The 21,201-nt window shown below is 40.3% G+C and overlaps 1 protein-coding gene across 1 annotated transcript in view; it reads right to left on the bottom strand.

Moving 5' to 3' along the window:
* The window catches only part of STT3B (STT3 oligosaccharyltransferase complex catalytic subunit B), a 135,074-nt gene extending 119,378 nt beyond the window's left edge, over positions 1 to 15,696 (bottom strand). Inside the window, exon 1 of the mRNA XM_007948630.2 lies at positions 15,383 to 15,696. Within this exon, the coding sequence (XP_007946821.1) occupies positions 15,383 to 15,696 (314 nt within the window). The remainder of the gene's footprint in view (positions 1 to 15,382) is intronic.
* Positions 15,697 to 21,201: the final 5,505 nt, after the last annotated feature.

Here is a 21,201-nt window from a genome sequence, read left to right as displayed (position 1 = left end):
GGATATATTCAAGATCATATTTTGGCTCTCGTGGACTTGTTTTAATTGTCTTTAGCCTAGTGCTGAGAAAAAAAACAAGGATAGGCTAGAGAAGGAACTCCCACAGATGTAACAAAATTGGTAATGTTCCAGTTCTGTAATTGAGTAGCTGGTTCACAGGTGTTTATCATTATGTTTCATAATTATATGTGGTATACACCTTCTGTACACAAACTACATTTTTAATATAATCAATTTATGAAAAATTTATCAATATAACTTTATGTAATACTGTGATTCATATATATATACATTATAACGTTGTTGTTGTTATTTGCCATCAAGTCGGCCCCGACTCATACTGACCCCTCCTCCTTGGGATTCCGAGGCAATATCACTACGGAAGTAGGATTGCCCAACCTTCCTTCCGAGGAGTGGCTGGTGGGTTTGAACCACCAGCTTTCTGGTTAGCAGTCAAATGCCTTAGGCACTATGCTACCCGAGCTCCTATTATAACATTACAACTCTTAAAAAGTTCAGAATAATATTTTCTCTCAAAAGGAAAAATCACACTGTTGTTGCTTTAAATGCCATTTACACTCACTCAAAAAACTCATTGTCCTTGTTGTTGTTGTTATGTTCCCTCGAGTCGGACCCAACTCATAGAGACCCCTCCTTGGGTTTCCGAGGCAGTATCACTGAGGCAGTATCACTACGGAAGAAGATTGCCCCATCTTCCTTCCAAGGAGTGGTTGGTGGGTTTGAACTGCCAGCTTTCTGGTTAGCAGTCAAGTGCCCTAGGCACTATGCTACCAGAGCTCCCAAGTCAGATCCAACTCACAGCAATCTTTCCTTGGGTTTCGGAGGTGTTATCACTATGGAAGTAGATTGTCCAATCTTCCTTCCTAGGAGTGGCTAGTGAGTTTGAACCACTGGCCTTCTGGTTAGCAGTCAAATGCCTTAGGCACTAATGAGGTGAATTACTTTAACAATCAAAATGAAGTATCAATTAGCAGAAAAGATCTTGCATTTCTAATGAAGCAACTGACTCAATTTAAGACACTTCAAAAAATATCTTTATTTAGATATTTTTAGGTGCTCCTCAAGCTCATTTTTATACTTTGGACTGATTGGCCTTTATGCAGTTTTAAGATTAATTTCATCTACCTCACATTGTTTCATTACCCTGTTCCATCAAATACCAGAAGACTGCTTAGCATATTAAACTAAAAGCTTTCTTTAGCTATGGTCTGGAGTAAAAATGATCTTCGGATTGAAACCATATTCCTATGAAACAAGCTTATTAAATTCTTTAAATTAAGAATATATATAATTTTTTTTAAAGTGTCAATGTATTCAAGAAACCATGCCTCCTATAATGGATTTTAAAAAATACAGTGAGATGACAAACACTGACACACAGGTGCATAGATGGATCGACAGGCTGAATGATTAGGTATCTCTATGCAGGTGGACGTGTGCCCATGAACATATGTAGGGTTGGCAGACAATACCTCTACAAGTGTATTGTTATGTTCTGTAAGATTTCCAGGTATATAGAGCTGACAAGGGACAAGGTTGTAGTCACTTCTTGGTCACAGCCAACTACCTGGAGGGAATGATTAGTTAGACCTGTGGGCTCGGGACTGTGGTCGCAGAGGACATCAAGTTCAATTAGCATAACATACTACACAAAAACATTGTTCCATATCCTACTTTTGTGAGTAGCCACTGGGATCTTAAAAGCTTGCAAGCAGCCATCTAAATCCAACGATGGGTCTCTCCTCATCCAGAGCAAAGAAGAATGAAGAAAACTAAAGATGCACGGAAACAATTAGTCCAAGGTACATCATGCGATCCTCAGCCTATATGACTATGAGACCAGAAGAACTAGATGGTGCCCGAGTACCACTGTGAACCACTCAAAGGGGAATCCATGTAGGAGATCCTGGATAGAGTGGGAGAACAATGTGGAACAAAACTCAAAATCATTAAAAAAAAAAAAAAGAGAGAGAGACCAGGTTTGCTGGTCTGATAGAGCCTGAAGGAAACCCTGACACTGGTTCCTAACTGCCCTTCAGGTCTGGAACTGAACTCACTCCTGTGGTTTCCAGACAAACAAAAGACAGGCATACGAGCTGAACATTTACATTAGGTACATACACTCCTTGGAGAGATCAATCATGAGTGAATAGAAAGGCTGTGTGCACAGGAAGACAGCTGGGGGGGAGACAAGAGCACATGAGAGGGAGAGACACAGGGAAGATGTTAACTATAGGGAGGAAATGGGAAGAGAGCTGTTGCATTGTGGAAAATTGCAGTCAATGTCATGAGACAAAGTGTATGTGAACTGGTATATGGAAAATGAATGTGCTCTGTATACTTTCACCCAAATCACAATTAAAAAAAAAAAAAAAACTGTAGGAAAAAGATACACTGATAAACAGATTTGTTTTAAAAGTGCACACCATTCTTAAGACTCAAAGAAATATTGTTTTTATCACATGGAACAGTAGTATAAGTAAAGAGCTGGCCAGTTACCTGTTGTTAAAGTTCAATCTATAGTAAATGAAGATAAAGACTTTATATCTTGGTTTATTTAACTCTCAAGATATACAATATTCAAGATCCTTCCAATAATTAGACATAGGCAAAGCTATTTTCACTGCACATATACTTTTACAGAGACACTTCTAATGGGTATTTTTATTTAGTGTCCTTTAACCTCTTATGGTAAAGTTTAAATGAGCTCACTCAGCTGTGATGACTTCTTCAAGTGTTGTGCAATTTGCATATTGATCCCCTATATCATAAAGTTAAATCAAGAGCCACAAAACTAAATAGATCATTACTCTAACCCCATCCAAACTCATGATTCACACCAATTTAGTAGTGTATATTTTAGCTAATGCCTATGCATGCAACTACAGTTTTAATTCTTTACTGTTCTTCCACATCTGAACATATTTCTCAAGTTCAAATGCCAGCTATAAATTTTTTCAATTTCTTTTTTCATTTATAACCTCAGAAATTAACCCTGAAACGTTTAGAACTGAGATAGCTTGGGGATTAACTAGTTTATCTTCTCTTATTCAGTGTTCCTTAACTGGTGAGTTAGAATTTGAGACTGAACACTCTTAACAGTTATTTGTATCTGGAAGAAATACTCATGAAACTAAAAATTTCCTCCCTTACACAAGTTCTTTCTAAAGATGGTATCCAACCAGCCAGCCATCTCCCAATTGCTGATGGCAATCACTGAAACTCACATAAATCACCTCCTCTGTAAGCATTATCATCTTTCTTCAGCCAATCTTTCTTTCCTCTGTAAGATTAAATTAACACCTCTACTGTACACAGGATTATGATCTTCAGTACACATATGTTTTTACTGACATCACAGTCAAATTCAACATTTATCAAAGTATTACATAATAGAGATGTGCTGTACTATTATCACCAAAACATAAAATGTGGTCATCACTAACATAAAGGTCCTATTTAACATTTACTGAGTACTTAGTATATTCCCAATAGTGTATAGGATTAGAAAATACAGGACACTATAGAAACATTAAAAAAGAGATTTTTGTTCTAAAAAAAGATCTTTTTGTCTCTCTGTCATTATTATTAAAATACTACCTGGGGAGTAGGGTGGAAAATGGGAGGGGAGGACCTTCAATAAGCACCAAAATTCTGATTACCATAACTGTATCATAACAATTTAGGCAAAGAATAACTAAGTTTCGTTGACTTTTTACTGCAGGTTTTAAACTTAAAAATGACTCTAGCCTATTTAGTCAAATAAACAGTCCTAAATAAAATTAGGAGCTCTAGTAGCATAGTGCCAAAGGCACTTGACTGCTAACCAGAAAGCTGGCAGTTCAAACCCACCAGCCACTCCTTGGAAGGAAGGTTGGGCAATCTACTTCCATAGTGATACCACCTCGGAAACCCAAGGAGAGGTCGCTATGAGTCGGGGCTGACTCAATGGCACATAACAACAACAACAACTAACCTGCAGTTTGCTTTATACTAGAATTAATAAAACTTGTACCTAAGACAGACAAGCTATATACCAGACTGTTATTTCTGAGAGAAGTATGCCTGGGCATGTTTCCTAACATTTACTACTTTTCAGAAAAGTATCTTCATCTCCTTGGGGAATTCATACAGGAGGTACATAAGAGGTGCTAAAATAGCTTAAGTCATTATGTTGACTTGTTATCCAAATAGAGCATAACTTGTCATTTATATTTCTCTTTTGCATGTATTAATTACATGAGATTTGAGGGAGAAGAGATATCTGCATACCTTCCTTTTGTTACTTCGTTTAAATTTTAAGTTTGAATTCTGTAGAAACACAAGCTGTGGGGTAATAAATTACCTGGTATGTCTTTTCTAGCCATAAGTCTTTGTAAACTCCATGGTGGAATTTGCCATGAGCAACCTAGTAGCTCCTGATTGTTAAAGTTATTCACCTGGGGTATTTCTGTTGGGAGCAGCACAAAGTAATTTTCTGGGACTTTCACGCTCTCTCTCAGGTGTGTAGAATTCTGATGTTGGGATTGGTTAGTCTGGCCACTCTGCTAGGCTCAAAAGGAGCCCTCCTAGAGGCAGCACTAATCTCTCACTGCTGCCTGAGAGACGAGAGACACGCGTGCACTGCTGAGAGAAGGTGGTCTGTCAGAGACTGAGTGCATTTCTGAACTTGAATTGTAGCCTGTTGCTTCCCTGACAAACCCCATAATCTGTGAGTTCTGTGTGGCCACTGCAACACATTACTGAACCCAGCAGAGAGGTGGTGGGCACTGTTGGAGGTATGGTTGGTGAAAGGACTAGAGGGAAGCAGCATATCTGGCCTCGCAGGAATAGGCCTTGGACTACTGATAGTGATTCTGTCTTCCTCTTAATGGGGTTAGAGGAGGTCAGAAGATGGCCTCCTTGCCCCTTTGGCACTGAGTAAATTGAGAGTCTGAAGAAAGGCAGCTTTAGATTTAATTTTTCTTCAACTAACAATAAATTAACTGTAGTAATAGTCTATTATTTGTAACAAAAGAAACCAACTGTTAACCCAATTCAAGTAGTATAGGTTCCATACTAATGCCTAGCAGAAAAATATCAAATTTGATCAAAATCATTCTGACCAAAAATAATAAATACATTGGGCAGTATTCATGGTTCATTTAAACACTATCTATCAATTGCTAACAAGCAACACCAAATTCTCATACCTGAACAGATGTCAAGTTCCTACAAAAAGACCAATGATGGTTTCTTTACCATCCTTTTAGTAAAACTTTTTGCCCCCTATGAACAATCTCTGAAAGGATTCTACTACTATACTTCTTCCAAGACCAAGAGAGCCACTAATTCAATTAAGGAAATAAAGATACGGAAAAGAATAAAAGTGGTAGATACGGAAAATTGGAAAAAGCAGCAATAAAAACAACTGTGAGTAATGAGAGAGATTCAACATCCATGACACACACACACACACACACAATCACATACACACAACACAATGTAAACAGTCCTGTATAAAAATGCCAATACATCAAATAGTCCATTTTCAGGGCTTCCTAAATTCCTTTATCTCAGGTACGCTTCCAACAGTCTTTCCTCCTTTCTTTAAAGAACTACCACAACACTCCCTTCCCCAATTTTTCTTCCTTACGTCTAGCATGTTCTTTAAAATGAGTAACAATTGACAAAAGCCTTAATTTTTTAAATTAGCAACTTTGCATTTGCCTGGTTGATTATATATTATCATTTGTCTAAGGCAGTGGTGTCTCTTCCTCCCAAACTTTATATCTTTATATCCTCAACATCAATTGAAAAATTGGACATCTCCAGCCAGCTAGTAAACCTTTCAAAAGTTGTCAAGGTTGACTCCAGCTCAAGAATTAAGCCTTGATAATTTTTTATCTCAACTCAAAGGGGAAAAGCATGAAAACTCCCCCTTTCGTTTCCTATTGGTGCTTACTGCTAGAATAAAGCAGACAATCTCAAGTGAGTAAGAAGCCTGCTTAGTCAAAGTACTGCTGAATCTTATTACCCATACATTCAATAACCACTTTACCAACAAAGATGAATCTTAAAAACAATGTTGTACAAAAAAAGCAAGACAAACGTCACAGTTCCATTTACCTAAAGTTTGAGTATAGGCAAAACTAACTTTTATTACTTAGGGATGCACACAGAGTTTTTTTTAATCACCCATGAGGAAAAGCAAAGATGTTAATTACAAGTAGTCAGTCTCTGATTTACTATATATTTATCTCCTACAGTCTGTTTTATTTTGTTTTTGGTACTTCTTATTGTTAATAATGGGAGCTCTGGTGGCATAGTGCCTATGGCATTTGATTGCTAACCAGAAGGCTGGTGGTTCAATCCCATCAGCCGCTCCTCAGAAGGAATATTGGGCAATCTACTTCTGTACAGACACCGCCTGGGAAACCCAAAGATGGGTTACTGAGTCGAATCGACTGGTTGGCAGTGGGTTTTGAATTACTGTTAGTAAAATGCACCACTACATTGTTGTAGTGTGTAATTTGCTGATGTTATCATTCTCAGATGTTCGCTCACAGATGGTTCAATGATCATATTTACAAAGATATTGATAATAAAAGGCAATGATGAAGAAAACTTTTTAAAAAAAAAAAAGTTGAACAGTCACTGGAACAGAATCCCACCAAAGTCAGGGGACTACCTGTGCTACAGAAGTCTGGGTAGGGAGGGATTGAGAAAGCACATATCAGGGCTTCTTGAGGTGGTGGCAATGTTCTGTTTCTTGATCTGGATGATGGTCAGATGGGTGTCTATCTTAAATCTTCACTACGTTGTATATTAGGCTAATATACTTTTCGGCATGTGTTATATTTAACATAAAAGAATTTTTTTTTAAAAAAAGACTGAAGCTGAACACCTCATCTATAATAAAAAGTCTCTGTTGAACACATTTCTTTGCTTCTGTTTTATGTAAGCACTTAAGATGTATTTTCAAAAATATTTCAGCTATTACTAGAATGCTCACCTTCTAATAAATGTGTATTCCATTATTTTTGTTGTGGATTACACAAGCAAGATGGTACAATAATTTAACAATTATTTTGCTCAAGTCCATTCCAACAATTTGACCTATGTTCCTCTTAAATACTGTAATATACAACTCTGGAACTTTAGAAATTAATTACTAACTACTATGTTTATTTTCATTTTTAAAATGTCATGGAAATATAAGCTTTTATCTTTGCTAAAAGGAAAAGGAGGCCACATGTTCTGACCTCCTCTAATCCCACAAGAGGAAGACAGAATCACCATCAATAGCCCAAGGCCTATTTCTTCGAGGCCAGACATGCTGCCTCCCTCCAGCCCTTTCACCAACTGTTCCTCCCAAAGCACCCACCACCTCTCTCCTGGGTTCGATAATTCACTGCAGTGGCCACACAGAACTCACAGGTTACGGGATTTATTAGGGAAGCACCAGGCTACAATTCAAGTTCAGGAAAAAACGCTCAGTCTCTCTCCCAGTCCACCATCTCTCAGCCAAGTCTCTCACAGTCTCTCTTCCAGCAGTGCATGTCCCTTGGTGTCTCACTCAGCAATGTGTGTCTCTTTCCCATCAACGCGTGTCTCAGGAGCCCATGTCTCTTTCAGGAGCACGTCTTCCTCAACCAGCAGTCAGAGAGTTTTGCCTCTAGGAGGCCTCCTTTTGAGCCTAGCAGAGTGGCCAAACTAGCCAATCATAGCACCAGAACTCTAAGCACCTTGAGAGAGAGTGGGAATCTCCCAGAACATTGTTTTGTGCCACTCCGAACAGAAATACTCCAGGTGGACACCTTCAGCAATCAGGAGCTCCTCAGTTGCTCATAGCAAATCCTACCTTGGAGTTTACAAAGACTTAGGGGTAGAAAAGCCACACTAAGTAATTTACTACACGGCAATCTTCCACATTACTATTTACATATATGCCTCATATACTGAAAACATTATCCATCTACAGGGGAGAGAGAGAATTTTAGGTTTAAAAATCAAAAATTGAAGTTTTCCGGAAGATGGAGGGACTGCTGGATATTAATAAAGTGGAAAAAAAAAAACCCAAACTATGTGGAAAATTGTTTTAATATCTGTGAACAGCTAATAAACTTGCAAGGCATAAAAAGAAAGTAAAAGGAAACCTCAACTTTGTCATCACCTAAATCAATACTTTTAATACTTTACTAAAATAAACATAAAACTTTTAAAAACTGTGTCTACATTCAATAGCATTGCCCTTTTGATATAAATTTTTTTAAAAAAGGAAAAAGGCTTTAAAACTTTAACTAATGGAGATCCCAGGCAACCGGGCACACACAGTTCTTTAAAATCAATTCCAAAGGAGTCAATTTCCCAAAAGCTCGAGGGGTTGGGGGTGGAGACGATGAGGACGACGACAACAGGGACGGATTGGACTCTACTCATTTCCACGCTAGCCTTGAATTACCAACATTTTCAGTATTGTCCATTTAACGTGAATAGTAGAAAGTAACTTCCCCTCATCTTTGAAAGCAACAACTTTAAAACAATTTTTCAAAAACCTCCCTCTAAGGTAACCACAGGTAGAAAGACATATAAATGAAGAATCTAGCCAAACTATAATGGTACCACCTTAGAAAAAGTAAGTACTTCACCACTCTAGTCCTCAGCTTCTTTGTTCAGGAAATGGGAACACAGGCCAAGAAATGCATACACTAAAAACCTGTAGACTGAGAAGTCTACTCTTAAAGTATACCTGCCCACCTCATAGCTCATTATCTGGAATGGCTAATACTTCCAATCTCATTACTATTAACTGTCTACATAGAAAATAAATCTAAATGGACACAGCACTGGATTCAATCATCTTTCCCCTCCCATTCACCTATTCCCTTAAAACTCCCTTTTCTAAGGGATCTGTGTAGAAGATCCTGGATAGAGTGGGAGAATAATATGGAACAAAACTCAAAACTAAAAAAAAAAAAAGAGACTAGGCTTCCTGGTCTGATAGAGCCTGGTGAAAAACCCCTTAGATTATGCCCCTAGCTGCCCTTCAGGTCTGGAATTGAACTCATTCCTGTGGCTTCCAGCCAAATGAAAGACAGGTATATGGGCTGAACGTTTACATCAGCTACATACACTCCTTGGAGGTATCAATCATGGGAGAACAGAATGGCACAGGGAGATCGCAGGGGGTGGAGGGGTGTGCATGAGAAGGAAGGACACAGAGAAGAGGTAACTATGGGGAAAAGTGGGAAGAGAAATTGCAGACAATGTTATGAGACAAAATGTATATGAACTGCTGTATGGAAAATGAAATCGCTCTGAAAACCTTCACCCAAATCACAATAAAAATTTAAAAACAAAACTCCCTTTTCTAAAAATCCCTAGTCACTCAAGCAACTTCAAACCATTTTCAACTGTTTTCTCTTCCCTATATCAAAATAACCAAAATAATTAGCCATCACCCAACTAGTGAGCTTAGTTATTAGCTAGAGCAAGGATTGTAACCAGGCATTTTGATAGGCTTAAATTTCGTTAGACTTAAATCAGAGCAGCTGGATTACAAGCATAAATTTAATGGAGGACGTTTATTCAAGCCTGCCTTGGAGGCAGAGGGTACAGTAAAAAAGGACATAGACATTGGAGTCAGGCCAACAATAACAACAAAACCTGCTGCCATCAAGTTGATTCTGATTCATGGTGACTCCATGTGTTACAGAGTAGAACTGCTCCATAACATATTCTTGGCTGTAATCTTTACATACTCAGTCCACCAGGCCTTTCTTCCATGACACCACTGCATGGGTTTGATATACCAACTTCACCATTTGTGCCACCCAGGGACCTTTGGAGTCAATCTGGCCTGTATTATTCAATCCTTATGCAGAACTGGTTTTAAAACAAAAAAAATATACACCGTACCGAATATATAGACAAAAGGGTTAAGATGGAACAGCAGATTAATCATTTAATATTTTGTTCCTTTCAGCAGTATTAATTTGATCCATATAGTGTATATGTGAGTCCTATATGACTTCAAAACATGTTTTCTCTTTTTTTTGTTTATCGTAAATACTACTGAAGTCACTTTTGCAATCATATATATGACTAAATGAAGTATTAAATTTGGATGAAATGTGGCAGACAAAGCTCGATGAATAAGACTCCGAGGAAGCAGCAAGCTGATCAACAGTCTTTTATAATACAAAAAACATTTAGGATTCCCACATAATTAAGTCTAATAAAAACAACATCAATACTTTCTAACCACTTGAGAATTTCTCCTGAGACCAGTTACAGCAAAATAAAGTCACGTAACAGACCTGGGGCTAATAATACATGGACTCAAGTCACTAACCAAAACCTGGGATGTTAAGAATCTGACCCAATCCCATAGTCCAACTTAGAATAATGTAAAACCAATATTCATACACATTATGTTCAAGTATTACAGAAAACAAATGTTACACAGAAATAAGAGATTCTCTTTATAATGGAATTGGGAAACAATGATAACATTCTTCTTATTACAGTGAAAAATGTACTAACAAGTGTGTCTCCATGAAGGATTTAATAGCAGGAACAGACAGAAATATATGATGAAACAACTGAAGTAAAATGTTAACTTTAGAATCTAGGTGGTAAATATGAGTGTTCACTATAAATTTCTTTCAACATTTTTATAGCTTGAAAATTGTCATAACAATTTAGCCACTGTTAACTGTTACAAATCTAGGTAGTTTTAACAAAAAACCCACAGCCATGGACTCAAATTCCAACTCTTAGTGACCCTATAGCACAAAGTAGAACTGTCCCACACAGTTTCCAAGGCTATAAAGTTTTATAGAAGCAAACTGCCACATCTTTTTCCCAGGACAGTTGATGGGTTTGAACCACCAACTTTTCAATTAGCAACCACGCACTCAACCACTGCGTCACTAGGGGCCCTTTTGTGTAGTTGTGAGGTGCTTTAAAATTCAGGTGAATTGCAGTATTGTCCCTCCCCAAGATCATTACATTTTCAAAGTACATAAACCAATTATGAAAAAAGTGTGATTCAGTCACTGGAGAATAACATTAATCTTTCCATTCTTTATTTCTGAGAGCAGGTATATGCACTGATGAATATTAAGAGATGATATTACAATGAAGAGAAGTTTTAACATTTACTCATATTCCAAAATACTGAAAAGTTACCAAGAGCATAAAAATCAGAGATATATTAGGTACAGATAGGCCAGTGAGTTACCCTATATTCAAAAGAACTGGTCAAAGGCCATAGCACAAACCTTTGTGCCGAGTTCCTAAAGCTTGGTGTACGCTGTCTTTATGCAAACTAATCAGAGCAGTAAGGGGCCCTAAGTTCTACCCAAGTTAGCACTCAAGATATGAAAATTCCAAAAGAAAAGAAAAAATTCCAAAGTTTTGATGATAGATCATAATTACTCTGGGGCCTACTATATGTTCATGACACCCAGCAATTGCGACCTATAGGAGTCACCATACTTAACCAAAATGGGAGCAGGTCCAATTCCCTCATCCAATCTAGCAGCTCAAGGTACTTCCCATACCTCACCCCTATGGTGTACTTGTAATTTATAATGATCTCAAAGCTCAAGGCCAGAAAAATTTTTAACTACAATGAAATCAGTGACAGTGTACCTGTTCTGAAGTACAGCTGGACAGCTGTTGCTAATGATTTCACGAAGTGAGTTTTTAAGATTTGGGGCCATATTCTAAAACTAGTTCTGTTACCCATTTTGTCTTTTTCAATACTGAGGTCAAAAGCCTCTTTCTGTCATCTGCAAAGTGAAGAAAAATATGGAGACCTCAAAATACAGAAAGTAGTCCCCAACTTATAAATAACTTATGTCCCCAAGAAACATGAAAGCATGTCTGTACTAATTAACCCACTAACACCATAGGTTCTAAGGAAAAAATTACATTCCAAGTTTCAACTCTAAAATGCAGCTTTCTACCCAGCAAAAAGGCATCTACTGCCCTTTTAAGGCTAACTGCAACTAAAACCCAAAGCTCAGAGAACTAAAGCACAAAGCTCTGGGGAGAACCCACTACAACCTGTGAAGGCAGGGATAAAGGCAGCTCTCTTTACATAGGGAGTTTTTACAATGGCCTCCACAGGAAAAACTACCACAGTTCAGAAAGACAATGATTATGGAAATTGTAATTGACTAATACCCATCAGCCACTCCTCAAAAGGAAGGTTGGGCAATCTACTTCTTAGTGAAACCACTTGGAAACCCAAGGAGGGGTTGCTAGCATATAACAATACAATGGGAAAGAATTAAAAGTTAGAACAGAAGTAACCAGAACTACAATGTGCTTCAGATAAAAGGGAGATAAAATTAGATGCTGTTAAACAAGTTTGGCCAACTAAACCAAATGTTTGGCAAGTACAGACAACACATTCAGAAACTGCTTCCTCACATCTGATCAACTCAAATGATAAGGGTGGAAATGATTGTAGTGGGTTGGTGATGAGATCATTACCAAAATGTTGCTAAAGTTCTAAGTAACTGCAAAGCACTTTTAAATATTTAATATTCACCATCATAGACCAACCCTTAAAACAGTTGGTAAGGTGCATAAAATAACTTGGGTGACAAATTTTAAAAAAACACTGTAACTTTGTGACACTGAGTCATTTTTGACAGCTAACTTAAGTCTCACACAATTTAACTACTGTAAAATGTACAGAAATAACTCATAATCAAACAAAGTAAACCTTTCACTAAAAAGACTCTAGAAATGAAGTCAATGACACAGACATGGCAAAAGGAGTAGGGGAAGGTGTGGTAGGCCAGAATAGATTGGATCACGTCATTGCTACATAGTAAAACATAATTTGAGAAACTCCCAGGCTAGAATGACAATGGACTGTAGACCAATTCAAGTGTTGGTAGTATGAGTAGATTTGCAGGTAAACTGCTTTAAAAATTCAAAGTAATAAAGACAAGCAATTTCCCCCATCTTCAATTTTTAAAAAACTTTCAACAAGTATGAAAGAATGAGATGCTTAACTACTTGAACTCTTCAAATATGAGACAAAAAAAAAAGTGGTCAAAAAAGGTTGGTTTTTTTTTTTTAATGATCTGTAACACAATTCTCTCACTAAGTCACCTGAAGGATTATACTTAGATACTGGATTTTTACTGGCATATTTCCATTCAGTTAGAAATAGGGACAATTCCTTTATATATAAATGTTTCCTAGTAATCAAAATTATCTAATATTATGAGCATAAACATTTAACCAGGAGTAAAATAAAATGTAACACTAAAACTTCATCAGTAAGCAGAATATTTAAATTAAGTAGATTTTTAAAGATAGAAGAGGTGTACACTTCTATAATGTCAGATATGTGCATTTATACTTATAGAGAAATAGAAGCAAAACATTTTCATATGAATGAAAAGAGTTGTGAGCACCAAGCATATTCTTGAAACTGGATAAAGAAATCAACTTTTAATTATTTACATTTTTTATAAAAGAATAATTAACTACTTCATCTATGAAGCAGCCTGATAAGCCTTTTCATGATTAAATTACTCAATTATGCTAGTACTCTTTGGCTGACTTGATGCAAATTTCTAATCTTCCTTCAAAATAAGACAAAATAGCTTAATCATTCAGTTGTGAATTTTTCTACACTCCTTAATTGCAGCCTCACAGTAACTATTACACAATACTTAGACTATCATTTTTAAGAATGAAACTCTCTGTAAATAGGGCTCACAATTTTTGCCACGAGTAACGTTTGGTCAGTCATGCATTTCTGCAGTTTTAATCTAAAAAGACAGGACTTTCTCTTTTCAAATTGCTCAATAAAATACTAGCAGTTTTCATTTTCTGGTTCCAATTTCATTTTTGTCTAATTTGTTTAAATGTCCCCATAGCAAAGACTACGAAAGTTCACAGATATTCTTAGGCTCATAAAAAATCCACACTAATTTTTTTTCTTGTATGATTCCAAGTACTGTAACAGAAAAGTTATTTAAAAAAATAAAAACTAGGAAAAAAAAATCAAATCCCCTAAAACGGCATTAAAACGTTTCAGGGAGAATATCATAGTGATATTTATCTAAATTGAATTCTCCATGAGTGGGCCCCTCTGGTGTTCAATAGATGATGTACTACCAATTTTTCTCTCTACACCAGAACTTCAATCCAGCATTTTAATACATGGGTAACTTATCCAAAGAAATATTTTTTAACCTATATATTTAATAACACTCTCAAGATTTCTTCGCATTTCAAATAAAACAAATATCCTAAAATTTAATTAATTCCAATTACAAAGTAAGATTAACTCAAAGCTGATAGGTCAACAAGATGAATTAAGCTAGTTTCAGACACATACTCTCAAATGTCAAAAGACTTCTCAAGTTGGGCAAGTTGAAAAAAAAATTAAAGCAATTCTCCTCATCTAAATAATTCACAGATCAGCATGGTGTCTAAATTAATGCCCTTAAAAATGGGGTAATATCCTGTAACAGGTCAGCCACTGAAACCACGTCCAACTTCGATAAGTACAGCCCACACCACTAAGTAGTATCGTTTCTTCGCTTATCCACAAACCTCCCTACAGACACCAATAAAGGAAATAATGCAACACTTTCGGATATTGTGCATAAAACACTAAGGGTGACAGTTTGGCTAACAGAGTATTGATCTTAGTCTAAAAAGCAAGCCAAAATGATTGTGGAACAGTGAGGAGCTGAATATACTTAAGGGTCATGAAAAAAGCAACTCTTGGCAATACCTAATGCTAAATAAAGAGTCCTCAGCTTTCAGATCACTTTCAGGGATATTATTTCCTTTACTACAACACCCCAGTCTCCTTTTCCCTTCTTGTATAATGAGAGCAAAAGAAGACACAGTCGGAGAGGTAAACTGCGAAGCTGAGCTGACCAGACTTCAGCACATCAAGACTCACCTACAGCGGCAACAGGGCACCCCTAGCCGCTCCCATCCGAACCAGCAAAACGCGCTGGCAAAAATGAAACAACGCAAAAGCCGCGGGCGGGGAGCGCGATGCCTGAGAGGAGGCGGAGGAGCGATCTGCCGGCTCCCGGCGTGGCCGCTCAGGACCTTGCCCACGGGCTGCATCCGTCCTCTAGGGAGTTGTCCCACTTGCCCCGCCAGGGGGTAAATTTCTCACTTCGGGTACCCGATGACCCCGCCTCGGACTGCTTGGGGGCAAACTTCAGCCGCGGGCAGGGGGCGCGCCTGGAGTTCCGGGACCTGCGCCTACTGCGAGCGGGGCTCGGAGGCGGCGCCAGGCCAGGTCCTGGGAGAGCGCGGAGGGTAAGGCGCGGGTCCAGGATCCCTGCGGGAGGGGGAGGGGCGGCGGGGCACTTACCACGGGTCGAACTCGTGGATGATGCTTTCGAACCGGATGACGGCGAAGAGGCGCGAGCTGAAGCCAGCGAGCCAGGCCAGAAAGAGGATCGTGAAGGAGAGCAGCGACTGCCAACCAGCCGGCTGCGACAGCCCCCCGGACAACCCCGCGGGGGCTGGCTTTGGCGGCGCCGCGCCGCCCGCCGCCTTGTGCGCGCACTGGGCCCCGGGCCCGTGGTGGCCGTGCCGACTGTTCCCTAGGGCCATCAGGCCGCTCCACGGGGACGAGTTGAGGGACGACTTGTGCTTGCTCTCCGGGGCCGAGGGCTCCGCCATGTTGTGCCCCGGCGGCGGGTATCGCTCCTCGCCACCGCCGCCGCCGCCTGGTGCGAGGGGTGCTGGGCGGGGACCCAGAGGAGGAGGAGGAGGAGGAAGAAAAAAAAAGGAGGAGGGAAGAGCTCCGCGCGCTCCCGCCCTCAGCGCCGCGAAGCTGGGGGACGGGGGGTGGAGGCGGCGGCAGGGAGTCTCCGCCTCAGCAGCGGCCGCGACCGCCGCTCTCTCAACGCGGATGGCTCCTGCACCCCACTAGCCATCCGTATCCCTAGTGCAACTGCGGCGGCGGCGAAAGCCAACGGGACGAGGGCGCCAGAGAAGAAGGAGCAGACGGAGGCGGCACAGCGACTCGGAGGAGCAATGACATTCCCTCTCACGCCCGTCGCCCGCCCTGCCGAGTGGAGCAAGGAGGAGGAGCCCGCCGGGAGTCCGGGCGGAGCTCAGACTACTGCTGGCTCCGCCCCCAACCCAACAGGAACTGACCCCTCCGCCTGTCACAAAGCGACAGGTCCGTTACGGGGCGGGCCCAGAACCACGGCGCCCGCCAATAGGAGGATGATTTGGGCGGGGCGTAGACCAACCGTCTTCCCCCTCCCCCTCTCGGCCTCGCGCCCATTCGCGCGGAGCGGCGGAGCTGCGTGGCTACGGCTTCATTGTCAGTTGAAAGACGGGGCTTCGCGCGCGTGTGCGGTCGGCAAGGGAAGACCCTAAGATAGTTCGCTCGTTTCATAGAACTCAGCCAGGTCAAGGGGTCAGGAGGTGGTGGAGAACAGCGGCGCTACCTTTTTCAAACTAGCGTTTGAGGACGTGGAGAGCACCGCAGGGCGCCGGCCGGCCGAGCGCTCTCGGGCTGTCCGCGGGCGTGACTTTAAACCCGCTTTGCGAGGTGCGCCCACCACGTGACAGGGTGCGCAGGCGCGGTGTACTACCTTTTGGGCGCGTGGGTCTGGCTGGCTGGGCTCAGCTTTTCGCCGCACCCGACACCCGGGCAGGGAGTAACCTGGTGGTGGCGGCGACACGGTCTGTCCCGGCTGTTGTGTCCCGTATTCAGCCTCCAGCTGTGTGACAACTACAGTCCTCTGAGGCCAGCTAAGACAAGTTTGCTGGAGCTGAAAAATCCTCCGGAGCCGGCAAACGCGTTCCTAACATTGAAAAGAGTAGGGTGGGCAGTGCGCGACCTTGTCCTGTCTTTTTAATTCTTGTGTGCCACTAATTGCAAAAGTAATGTATATTCACTGGAATTATGGGCAAATGCAAGAATCATTGTAAAGCCATGTGTATATATAAATACATATATATGTGTGACGGAATATATATATTCCGTCAAATCAGTGAGACGATTTAACTTTCGCTATACTTTGAACTGTTAACAATTCTCTCTTGGGTAAATAATGAAAGGGAGATTCCTGTTCACGAACTTTTGCAGATCTAGGTCTAGGTTGCTGGTTTAAGTTGTATTTCTAGGCGTCCATGGGTGGCGCAAAAGGTTAAGAGCTGACTATTCGCGGAAAAGTAGGTGATTCAAAACACCCAGAGTCATCTTCAAAGACAGGCCTAATCTGTTTTTAAAAGGTCACAGCCTTGAAAACCCTATGGAACAATTCTCTTCTGTGCACATAGGGTCTCCATGAGTTTGAACGGACTCTATGGGCAACTAGCAACAAGGTTGTATTTCTCTATGTTCCTGTCCTTACCCCTCTCGAGGCTAAAGAAAGTGCTACCAAATAGGCTAACCAAAAAAAAAAAAATGCTGTAAAGTCCATTTCTACTAATAGCGACCCCTCCTTGGGTTTGCCATGCGGTATCACCATGGAAGTAGATTGCCCAACCTTTCTTTTGAGGAGTGGTGGGTTTGAACCCCGATCTTCTGGTTAGCAGTTAAATGCCTTAGGTACTGCTGCCACCAGAGCTTCCCCGCGGTAGGCTAAACTCAAGGCAAAACAAATTTGTACATACTTGAGGTAATGGGAAGACGAGAATTGCTGTAACAAAAACCCCATGGAAGACTTGTAGTTTCCAATATAATCAAGATTCAATTAATACTAATTTTTATGCAAATTCACGGATAATTGTTCACTCTATTAGGTAAATAACATCTGAACTTAAAAGGTGCATTTGTGAAAAAATTATAAAGGTAATTAATAATTAAGTCATTTACAAATTTCTCTTTAAACCAGAGGTTTTGTTGAAATGATAGGTTTTCAAAACAGATAATGAGTGTACTTAGTTTGAAAATGCTTTTTGAGCTGATAAATAGTTCCAACTACACTTTTAACCTGGTAAGTGATGAACTTTTCTCATTCCTTACCCAAAATAAAAAGGTCTCATTCATAAAAGGATGAAAAGATTTCCAGAAATAATTTTCTTTTCCTGCCAACAATTTAATAATCCATGAACATTGAAGTTTTAATAAGAATTATGTATAAATATTTACTGATCCTTGTACAGACTAAGGTGACATGCTCTTTCTCAGGTCCCTAACAGTATGTGCTAAAATACAGCATTTAGAATATTTTTACCCATGTACCATGAACCAAAGTTCTATCATCCTAAAATAGTAAAATGTGTGTTGTGTTTTTAGTTAATCATGAATGCATAATTCTATTTTTGTGTTTTGTGTAGATGCTTTCTATTAAGTTCTACACTGTCTTTTGCTTTATTTTTAGTGGTTTAATGACAGAGGTATGGTATGGAAAGTGAAAGGCTCTGTTCTGGTCCTAAACCCATGGAAAGTGGAGCCCTGGTGGCACCAAAAGATTAGTGGTAGTTCAAATCCACCAGCTGCTCCATGGCAGAAAGATATGGTAATCTGCTTCTGTAAAGACTGTTGCTGTTGTGTGCCATCAAGTCGGACCGACTCATGGCGACCCCATAGTGTGCACTACCGGAGTTTTGGTAGCGTAGTGCCTAAGGCACTTGTCTGCTAACCAGAAGGCTGATGGTTTAAACCCACCAGCCACTCCTCGGAAGGAAGGTTGGACAGTCTATTTCCGTATTGAGACAGCCTCGGAAACCCAAGGAGGGGTCTCTGTGAGTCGTATCCTACTCAACGGCAGTGAGTCTGTAAAGATTATAGCCTTGGAAATCCTATGGGGCAGTTTTGTCCTATAGGATCACTATGCATCAGAATTAACTTGGCAGTGGTGGGAGCCATGTAAAGGAAGGTCTAAGTGGTGCAAGCACTTTGCAATTGGCTGTTCACCTAAAGGTTGCCAGTTTACACCCACCCAATGACTCTGGAAGAAAGGCTTCCATAAAGATTACAGCCAAGAAAACCCTATGGAACAGTTCTATTCTATAACACATGGAGTTGCCGTGAGTTGGAATTGACTCATTAGGCACTACACTACCAGAGCTCCCATTAAATGAGATAGCCTTCTGAAAACCCTCTCTAAAATTGTAAAAGAACATACACAAATGTAAGGTAGTGGAGAAGGTAAAAGCAGTAAGAAAAATCCCTTTTGGTCTTCATTCATTCATTCCCACATTCATGTATTTATTGAGTTCTACCTATATCTCAGACACTATGCAGGCAATGGGATGCAGCAGGAAACTTGAGAGACATGGATCCTGCCCTTATGTGGTACACCAGCCAGCTTCAGGGAGATGTGCATTGTCTAAATCATTACAGTGTTGAGAATCAAAATGCAATATGAAAAATGCTATGGAGGAGAGGTACTTGAGGGATTTAATCCACACACAAAGGGTGGAAAAGACACCCCTGAGGAAGTAACGCTAAGGCTGAGGATTGTGAATAAGGGTGAATGAACCAGAGGAAGAGATTAGGGAAGAAGAGGGGAAAGGGATGGGAAAATGACAAGGAACCCAGAAAAGGGCAATCTAGTATGGTTGCAATAGAGAGACACAGCAGGGTAGGAGTCAAAAGAATGGCCAGGCAGTGGAGCTCATTTTAAGAGGTTTTTTTGGTTGGCATGTTTAACCTAAGAGTAAGGGGAAACCATAAAGGGTTTTAAGCAGAATGTTGTGTATGAGACAGTGAGAGAGAACATACGTATTTCGAAAAGATTGCTGGGGCTACAATGTGTAGAGCAAGTTGGAAAGAGGAACAGTTAAGAGATCTCTCATCAATCTACCTGTGCCAGCATCTGAGATTTCAGAGGTTACTTTGTGATGAATACCTTGCTGGGGAACAACTAAGGAATCCATAAAAATAAATGTCAACATTTTGAATTCTCAATTTACAGTCCATAAACAGAAAAATGGTTTCCAGGTTGTTCATGAAGCTTTTGTGACTTTCTTTGCCTTTCTGTGTCTTTTCTTGTTCATGCTATGTGCCTGTTATGCCCTGCCAGAGTTCAAATCTCTGCAGTCATATAGTCAAACTTAAACGGTGTGATTTCATGAGTAGAGCAGTGGTTCCTCAGGAGCAAAGAATGAGGGCCTGAGTCTATGTGGGAGCTTCTAAGAGGAGGCAGTTTTGGGGCTGAAATTTGAGGGATAAGAAGGAATATGCCAGACATATATCAGGAAGAGGGTGGGGGTAGATTAAAAGCAGGGATAAGGAAGTCCTTCAAATTAGTACATAAAGTTTAATGTTAATAAGGGTGCATTAAGAGATGAAAGGGAGATAAGAACCAGATTATCAAGGAATTGTCTTCTTGGTTAAGGAGTTAAATATTATCCTGTAAGCATCTGAGAGCCACTAAAGCATTTTGAACAGTAATAACATGATCAGACTTTGTTGATGGAAGAAAATATTTTGACAGCATCATGAAGGATGTATTAGAAAGTCTATGAGTCGGGTCTTACTCGACGGCACATAACAACAACAAGATTAAAAGGGAGAGACCAATAAGGAGGCATTTGCAGATGTTCGGGTAAGATGCTTTGGCACCAGAACAGGGACAGTAGAACCCAGAGAGAAGGAAACAAATGGGAGAAGTATCAAGAAGATAGAATCTGCAGAAATTGATAGTGTGGGTGAGGATAAAGGAAGTAGGGGTTAGAATGATCCTGGTTTTCTGGCTTGGCATTTGGATGGGAGTTAGTGTCAAAGAAACAAGAACACTGGACAACGAGCAGGTATGGAAGGAAGATGATCAGGTTAACAATTGACATGTCACATTTTAAGTCTCTTTAGGATATCCTTAAGAGCCACATCCACATACATGCAGACCACTCATCCCAGGGTGACACACCCACGTACAAAAAAAAAAAAAAAAAAGCCACATGCAAGAAAGTTGGCTAATAGGCTGTGGTGGTTAAGTTTGTATGTCAACTTGGCTAGGCCTGGTTGAGTGGCTGTGCAGCTGGGTGTAGTATTCCCCATGATGAGACTGGCAATCTACTTCATGGTGGAATCTACTGTGAGCAGCTATGTAGTTGTGGTCTGCTTCCCCATATATAAGAAACAGCTTTGGAAATGGTCTCTATGTTATGGTATGCTTGAACCCTACATGTAGCCATGTTGTTGTTCAGCAGCCTGCCATACTCTGCCGACCTTGGGACTTTCAATGAACTTAAATTAATGGCTTGCCATGTGGTTTG

The sequence above is a fragment of the Orycteropus afer genome, unplaced genomic scaffold, assembly GCF_000298275.1.
Source record: "Orycteropus afer afer isolate SDZICR_OR568_19922 unplaced genomic scaffold, OryAfe1.0 scaffold00218, whole genome shotgun sequence".
In the NCBI taxonomy this organism is placed as follows: domain Eukaryota; kingdom Metazoa; phylum Chordata; class Mammalia; order Tubulidentata; family Orycteropodidae; genus Orycteropus; species Orycteropus afer.
Note: the sequence above shows the minus strand (reverse complement) of the source record. Positions and strands in the feature narration are given on the sequence as shown.